The 8,970-nt window shown below is 40.5% G+C and overlaps 1 protein-coding gene and 1 non-coding gene across 2 annotated transcripts; both read right to left on the minus strand.

Annotated features, from left to right (window-relative positions):
- Positions 1-488: 488 nt before the first annotated feature.
- trnai-uau (transfer RNA isoleucine (anticodon UAU)) lies at positions 489-582 on the minus strand. Its single transcript has 2 exons — positions 545-582; positions 489-524 (listed from the first exon to the last, which is right to left on the minus strand). It is a non-coding gene; the product is annotated as a tRNA-Ile (tRNA).
- A 3,612-nt stretch (positions 583-4,194) lies between these two features.
- Positions 4,195-8,688, minus strand: LOC135530746 (gastrula zinc finger protein XlCGF17.1-like). Its single transcript, XM_064958947.1, has 2 exons — positions 8,543-8,688; positions 4,195-5,618 (listed from the first exon to the last, which is right to left on the minus strand). The coding sequence occupies exons 1-2, from the start codon at positions 8,685-8,687 to the stop codon at positions 4,657-4,659; spliced, it is 1,107 nt and encodes a 368-aa protein (XP_064815019.1). The 5' UTR covers position 8,688; the 3' UTR covers positions 4,195-4,656.
- Between the last annotated feature and the right edge of the window lie 282 nt (positions 8,689-8,970).

Genomic DNA, 8,970 nt, shown 5'->3' on the forward strand with positions numbered 1-8,970 from the left:
ATGTTGAATTATAACGTGTGTTAAAATGTAATAAATATTTTGAATTAAATCAATGGTTTTAAAAATGTGTCTCACCATTTAACGAAAAGGGAAGCTGTCTTTTCTCTCACGCCAGGGTCTGTCCCCGAGAAATGTAATGTCTTTTTAAAAAAAACATGTATTATTTTATAGTCTTTCCTACAATGTTATGTTATAAACATTACTGGTTATTAAAGTTTGTAATGATGTACAACTGTAGGCCTCCAATGTTTTTACATAAAACACTCGTGATGCATGTTTAAATATTAGTCACATTTGGTCATTAATTCTAACATGTCTTAAAAAAGTTTGTACTAAAAATGTTGGAATTAAATAAAAGTAATTTAGCTGTGTCTGCACTCTGACCTGTTATCTCAATGACATACTTATGAAATGTCCTCCGAAATGGATTGAAAAATGGCCCATTTCTGGACAATAAATAGACAGGCAGAGGGTTCAAGAAAAGCAGATGCTCCTGGTGAGGCTCGAACTCACAACCTCGGCATTGCTTCGCTGCATACTGCTGTATAAGTACCACGCGCTAACCGATTGCGCCACAGGAGCCTGATACACTGATTACCAATGTTTGTGTGTGTGGGGGGTAAAAATGTTGAATTATAACATTGCCCAGGCATACGCACTCAGAGCACTTTATCTCTGTAGAAGATCGTTTGAAACCAAGGTTTGCACTATCATGCATACAGCATGTCCAGATATCTGCCGACCCCCGGGGTTAAACATTGATATTTCTAATCAGCACCCCCCCCCCCCGGTTGTAGACAAAATGTCTCGACATCCCCTCCTGTTGTTTGAATTCACTGCCTTTGTTCTCTAAACCAAATATACAGGGTGTTGGATACATGATATTTCCCGAAAAAATGTCAACACTGCCCTGTAAACTCATTCCGTACATTCTCTAGCTAGGGACACGAACGCGGAGCGAGTCTAGTGGAGCATATACTTTAACATTATGTTAGCACAGCTTTAGCACAGGCCAACAGCCCCGAATATATAGTGGCCAGGACAGATAACAAAGATAGTCTGTGAATCCCTCCTAATGGATATTTCTGAAGGCTACTGGACATAAGTGATTGGGGAAGCGACTGTTAGACGGGGATTCTCAGAAGCAAACCTTCGCCCTGTCCGTTACGTAGCCCTTCACCATCACACAATTTTCGGCGTAAGTCCAAATAACCGCAAGAATATTGAGATAGTTAAAAAACGAAAAGTGTGCACTCTGAACGACTCCGGAAGAGCAGATGAAACAGATGCTATTCTACGTTTTTGTACTGACGGCCTTACCCTAAACACCAGGCAGCAGTCAGCAGGCAGCAGTCACCAGGCAGTAGACACCAGGCAGCAGACACCAGGCAGCAGGGAGCAGACACCAGGCAGCAGACACCAGACACCAGGCAGCAGGCAGCAGACACCAGGCAGCAGACACCAGGCAGCAGGGAGCAGACACCAGGCAGCAGGCAGCAGACACCAGACACCAGGCAGCAGACACCAGGCAGCAGACACCAGGCAGCAGGCAGCAGACACCAGGCAGCAGACACCAGGCAGCAGTCACCAGGCAGTAGACACCAGGCAGCAGACAGCAGGCAGCAGACACCAGGCAGCTGACACCAGGCAGCAGGCACCAGGCAGCAGACACCAGTCAGCAGACAGCAGGCAGCAGACACCAGGCAGCAGGCAGCAGACACCAGGCAGCAGACACCAGGCAGCAGACACCAGGCAGCAGACACCAGGCAGCAGACACCAGGCACCAGGCAGCAGGCACCAGGCAGCAGGCACCAGGCAGCAGGCACCAGGCAGCAGACACCAGGCAGCAGTCACCAGGCACCAGGCAGCAGACACCAGGCACCAGGCAGCAGGCACCAGGCAGCAGGCACCAGGCAGCAGGCAGCAGACACCAGGCAGCAGACACCAGGCAGCAGTCAGCAGACACCAGGCAGCAGGGAGCAGGCAGCAGGCAGCAGGCACCAGGCAGCAGTCAGCAGACACCAGGCAGCAGACACCAGGCAGCAGGCACCAGTCAGCAGGCAGCAGTCACCAGGCAGCAGTCCCAGAACAGATTAAACGATAATCGAGGAATCCTTCCTTCCTCATGGAACTGTTTTGAAGGGGAGCTGAATATTCAAGGTGGTGTGTGTATATAGATATATATTATTTAAGAATGATAGGTATTAATTCTAGGCATTTACATGTATATTTTTAAAAATTAAGAATATTTATACAATGAAACAATGTTTTTTATTCATACCGTTTGTAAACAATAGCTTCTGCCCTCTTAGGGTCTACTTGACCCGCTTATTGATGAGAAAGTATGATTAGAAACCAAGGCCACCTATATTTATATTCAATCTGTGATTAGAAACGATAATTAGAAGCTATGACAATATACTATATAAACAACTATGAAGAGAGGGCTGTGTGTGCGTGAACGATGACCTATTATTTAAGTGTGGAATATATTCTCTCTCTCAGGCTATGAAAAAGACAAAAGATAGGACATTGACTCCTGAGTGTTGAACTTATGCCAAATGTCAACGTAGACAACTTACAAGAAAGTGTTTACCAGGCTGTGATGAAAACACTTTAAAGGAGCTCTAATTCAAACATGCAAGGCTATATATTTGATACAATTACCCCCTTTAAAACTGTTGCTGCAATATCACTTCTCAATGTGTACATTTCAAGCTTTCAACAACAATAAACCAACCAGCTCAATAATGTTTCTCAGACTAACACACTGTTGAGTTTCCTATTTACTAAAGAAACAACCACTAAGACAAAACACAAAGAGTTGTAATATAATCTGTATACGTCATGTATATGTCATTCTATACGGAAAACAGGTACATTCTGAAAGATTGTGATGTTGATGTGATTTTTAATTCATCTCTCAATTTAGGATAATACTGTTTATTTTATACTTTACTTCAATTGTATTAATTATCATGTCTCATACCCGGCTAATACACTACCAAGCCATGCAAACAGCTATGGAATTAACCCAGAACAGGTGTGTGTCTTTTTTGGATCAATAATTGATCAATAATTCCCAATAGGCTTGTGTCCTATTTTACCAGTGACTGCATTTATACTGTTATTCATACTAAGATACTATTCATGGACCAAGATATTTTTTGTTGCCTTTGTACATGTTTATTCATTGGTTTTTGAGTCTGTTGATTGGTCGGTCATTGGGTTCATTGGTTGTACGATATGTTCAAATCAAACCGAGCATTATTTATGAAGCACATTTCAGACACGGATGCAATGCAGTGCGCTTCGCACTGGAAAACGAATGAAATATTTACACCACAACAAACATTAAGAAAAAAAAACTGAAAGACTAATGAGCATTCTAAGGAAGTGACGTTGATTAAAATAGTAAGGACTGGATGTAATATCCAATGGAAAATAACATAATTGTACCAACATTTTTTCAGTTGGTAGCATAAATATTAATGATTACAAAATGTTACATGAATTGAAAATATGCTGAAATATCAAAACAGAATGTACACTCCTTCGCTTCGCAATACTTCACTTAATGGTGAGGCATGGAATAATAAAACATGTATATTTTGTCAGGCTGTTTGAAATATGAGGTGATTTGAGTTCTTGCTTCTTCAGTAGTGGAACAAAGACAATTAGCACTTGAATGTAGTTTTAGAAATACTGGAGTGATGTAGATTTGTTTATAAAATGTATTATAGACCAATTTATTATACTATCCCAAAACCAGAGGTAGATTGGACTTCGGCATAGTCTAGTTTTCAAAGTCATGTTGCTAGATGGGATAGTCTTGATTTCAAAGTCATGTTGCTAGATGGGATAGTCTTGTTTTCAAAGTCATGTTGGTAGATGGGATAGTCTTGTTTTCAAAGTCATGTTGCTAGATGGGATAGTCTTGTTTTCAAAGTCATTTTGCTAGATGGGATAGCCCCAATGTCAAAACAGTTTTAACGTGTCCATATCAATCACCAAATATGCAGAAACAGTTTGAGATATATTGAGAACCTAAACATAAAATGTGCTATGTACACAAACATCTGCCACACATATTACTTGTATCTTTTTTAAACAAGCACCTTATAAACTGCACAAGCACCAAAAACACTGTTGTTTTGACAAGTAGTAATAAATCACTGATATCGATTAGGGGAAATCAGGTTGTACGTGCTGTTGAAACGAACACAACTAAACAAAACACCTGAAAATGGGAGATATCTTTTGCCTCACTGGTGAGAGGACAACCTGCAGAAGACAGTCAGCTGCATTTTGGAGGGATGCGTTTCAATTATATGTCTCCAAAATTAAACTAACAGCTCAAACACGACACGGAATCTGAGAATAATGTGTACATCACTGGTTGGAGGACAATTTGTAGAAAACAGCTAGCTACATTTTGAAGTGATGCATTTTAATTCACAACGAGGTAAGGGTAACGCAACACTTTTTTGGTTAAATACCCTTTCAATAAAATTTCAAAGAGCCTGGATTTTGCCCTGATGAGGCTCATATCCACATGACACTTAAACCAACAGAACGTCGTTAAAATACTCCTACTACAATGTTAAAACATTCTATATTGTAACATTATTTCATTGATATCATGAAACAACTTCTTCATGTATGTATTTTCTGATGTTTAATCAGAGATCTTTTAGCAGAGTATCTCATGTGACATTGACTACAGGTATGAGGTTTCTCTCCTGTGTGTGTCCGCTGGTGCATAGTGAGACTGCTAGATGTAACAAAACTCTTCCCACATTGATCACAGCTATAAGGTTTCTCTCCTGTGTGTCCCCTCTGGTGTGTTTTCAGGCTGCTAGATGTTCCAAAACTCTTCCCACATTGATCACAGCTATAAGGCTTCTCTCCTGTGTGTGTTCTCTGGTGTGATTTTAAATGTCTTGATGAAACAAAACTCTTTCCACAGTCAGAGCAGTGGTAAGGTTTTTCTCCTGTATGGATTCTCTGATGTATTTTAAGATCTGCTAAAAAGATGAATTTCTTCCCACAGTCAGAGCAGCAGTGAGGTTTCTCTCCAGTGTGTATTCTCAGGTGTGCTATCAGGTTGCCTGAGTGAGAAAAATTCTTCCCACATTGATTACAGCTATAAGGCTTCTCTCCCGTGTGTGTTCTCTGGTGTGATGTTAAATTTCCTGAGATAACAAAACTCTTTCCACAGTCAGAGCAGTGGTAAGGTCTCTCTCCTGTGTGTGTTCTCTGGTGTATGGTCAGACAGCTAGATGTAACAAAACTCTTCCCACATTGATCACACGTATAAGGCTTCTCTCCTGTGTGTGTTCTCTGGTGTATGGTCAGGTGGCTAGATGAAGTAAAACTTTTCCCACACTGATAACAGCTGTAAGGCTTCTCTCCTGTTTGTGTTCTCTGGTGTATTTTTAGTGAATCTGATCTTAAATAACTCTTCCCACAGTCAGAGCAGTGGTGATAATTCTTCCTTGTGGGTTTCCGCTGGTGTTTCTTGAGGTGTTCTGATGTAGAGAGACTCTCCTCTGCCTCGTCAGCATCATGATGTTGTTGAGGCTCCCCAGAAGATCCACAATAGTCACATCCTTCTCCTGTGTGAACAACAAAGTCAGACAGATGGTTAAAGACCCACAACAGCATAAATCCACTGTATCATTCAGCTAAAAGGTGATGCCCAGGATGTTGTACAACAATTGAGGTCTGTAATGAATGTTTAAATGCTTTTACAAACTAAATTGACTATTGTCTTAAGACAGTCAAGTGATCAAAATTTTTTAGGCCTCCTGGGTGGCGCAGTGGTCTCTGGGTTCGAGCCCAGGCTCTGTCACAGCTGGCCGTGACCGGGAGGTCCATGGGACGACGCAAAATTGGCCTAGCGTCGTCCGGGCTAGGGAGGGTTTGACCGGTAGGGATATCCTTGTTTCATCGCGCACTAGCGACTCCTGTGGCGGGCCGGGCGCAGTGCATTGTGCCAGATGAGATTCGGTTTCCAATAAACACCCCTTTCTGTGTTTGCAAACATTGCCACAAGAGGGCAATTTGGTTGCAGAAATTCCTCCATGCTAATGAGGAAACCACTAGTTATGGATGTAGTATATCTGGTAATGAGGAAACCAGTAGTTATGGATGTAGTATATCTAGTAATGAGGAAACCACTAGTTATGGATGTAGTATATCTGGTAATGAGGAAACCACTAGTTATGGATGTAGTATATCTGGTAATGAGGAAACCACTAGTTATGGATGTAGTATATCTAGTAATGAGGAAACCACTAGTTATGGATGTAGTATATCTGGTAATGAGGAAACCGCTAGTTATGGATGTAGTATATCTGGTAATGAGGAAACCACTAGTTATGGATGTAGTATATCTGGTAATGAGGAAACCACTGGTTATGGATGTAGTATATCTGGTAATGAGGAAACCACTAGTTATGGATGTAGTATATCTGGTAATGAGGAAACCACTAGTTATGGATGTAGTATATCTGGTAATGAGGAAACCACTAGTTATGGATGTAGTATATCTGGTAATGAGGAAACCACTGGTTATGGATGTAGTATATCTGGTAATGAGGAAACCACTAGTTATGGTGAGCGAAGGTTTTAGTTTTTCACAATGTATTCTGAATATTACTACACATCAAGATCGTAGGCTGCAAAATTAGCCTCCATTTCCAGGTTGCTTATGAGAGCATTTAACTTTGATTATAATCGTGAGGCTCGTTATAATGTCCTGCAAAATATAATGTTTGTGTCATTGTCACAAATCAACCGCTTTGTCGGAACTAGAAGCGCAAGCATTTCGCTACACTCGTATTAACATCTGCTAACCATGTGTATGTGACAAATAAAATTAGATTTATACTTTTTTTAAATACTTCAACCAGTAAAAATGCTATTTTGCAACCAGCCTATCAATGAGTGTTAGCATTCAAGCTAATAAAAATAATTTTAAAAATAATTGCAGATTTCCCTTTTAACAACCACACATCAGTTCAACAACTGCAGAGTTCCCCTTTAACAACCACACATCAGTTCAACAACTGCAGAGTTCCCTTTTAACAACCACACATCAGTTCAACAACTGCAGAGTTCCCTTTTAACAACCACACATCAGTTCAACAACTGCAGAGTTCCCTTTTAACAACCACACATCAGTTCAACAACTGCAGAGTTCCCTTTTAACAACCACATCAGTTCAACAACTGCAGAGTTCTTTTAACAACCACACATCAGTTCAACAACTGCAGAGTTCCCCTTTAACAACCACACATCAGTTCAACAACTGCAGAGTTCCCCTTTAACAACCACACATCAGTTCAACAACTGCAGAGTTTCACATCAACAACAACTGCAGAGTTCCCCTTTAACAACCACACATCAGTTCAACAACTGCAGAGTTCCCCTTTAACAACCACACATCAGTTCAACAACTGAGTTTATGTTTTCAGAAAGTACTTACTGGTGTTAATCAGCATCAAGAATAAAGTATTTTGCAAATATCACAACCAAATATACAAGATATTACCTTAGCGACTGTTTCAAGTAATAATCAAAACAAAAACAACAGTTGCCTATGACAACGGCATAAAAAAAAATACAAAAAATATTCAGAACTAATAACCGCACTGTCAATCAAGTGAACACCGCTTGTCTCATTGGTGAGTAATGGTGGTTGATCTTCGTGGTATAATTGACGTGTTGCGTAGCCAATATGTAATGTAGAATGATGAAACAAGTTTGGTTGTCTTCTAGAGTGTCTGGGGATTGCACAGGAACCAAACTTGACCGGGTTAAACAACGTTTTGCCGATTAGATTTCATAAATTGTTTTGTTGCAAGTTCAAAGAGTCTGGAATTAATGCAAAACACTGGATATAAAACAAAACACTGGATATTATCAAACAAAAGTATGCTACATTTTTATCTCTGCGATGCAGCAACTGTCCAGACCTTGGGACAGTTTTTCCTGTAGAAGTTCAACAACAAAGATGTCACTCTGCCAAAAAAAAAAGCCACAATCAAATCAACCAACCAATCTGCAGCTCAAACAATAAAGCGCCATTCCGCCACTTCATAAACGTTTATGATGTAACAATGATGTGATGATGTAATTACACATTCCACCACTGTTTAGGTAATAAGATGGTGATGGATGCGGCTGGAGAAATGTAACTACTCTAAAATTCCATCCACGATATCAACATTCTAGTTTTAACCACGTTCTGAGGCTACACAGTGTTGGTTTACACCACAAACCCTTGACGTGCCTTATCTATATAAACTGGTTACCAACGTAATGAGAACAGTAAAAAGTTGTCATACTCGTGGTATACGGTCTGATATACCATGGCTGTCAGCCAATCAGCATTCAGGGCGGGAACCACACAGTTTATAATCTTCAAAAATCAATGGCTATAAATAAATAATTTAAAGGCAACTGTAGATTTCCCTTTTAAAACCACACATCAGTTCAACTGCAGAGTTTATGCCTCTGTTTTTACGACACTTACTAGTGTTTATCAGGCCCCGGTTTCCCAAAAGCATTTCACGGCGAACTTCATCTGTAGAACCATGCCAAGACGCCTTAAGATAACTTTGGGAAACGGGGCCCAGATATCCAGTTTCCTCCTCCCCCTTTTTCGATGTAACAGTCATCTCATCCTCCTCTTTCTTTTACTGTAACATCCTCCTCTTCTTTACTCTGTAACATCTTCCTCTTCTTTCACTATAACGCGTCTTCCTCTTCTTTCACTATAACAGCTTCACCCTCTACTTCTATTTTTACTGTAACAGCTTCTTCTTTCTTCCTCTTTTACGAGAGTTTCTTTCTCCGTCCAACAGACCTCCTCTTCTTTATCAAGAGGGGAGTAGTTTAGTGAACTCATGGTCGGAGATGTTAGCTAGCTATGCTAACGCTAACTTAACAAGCCCACTAGCT

Source organism: Oncorhynchus masou, chromosome 5 (assembly GCF_036934945.1).
Source record: "Oncorhynchus masou masou isolate Uvic2021 chromosome 5, UVic_Omas_1.1, whole genome shotgun sequence".
Lineage (NCBI taxonomy): Eukaryota > Metazoa > Chordata > Actinopteri > Salmoniformes > Salmonidae > Oncorhynchus > Oncorhynchus masou.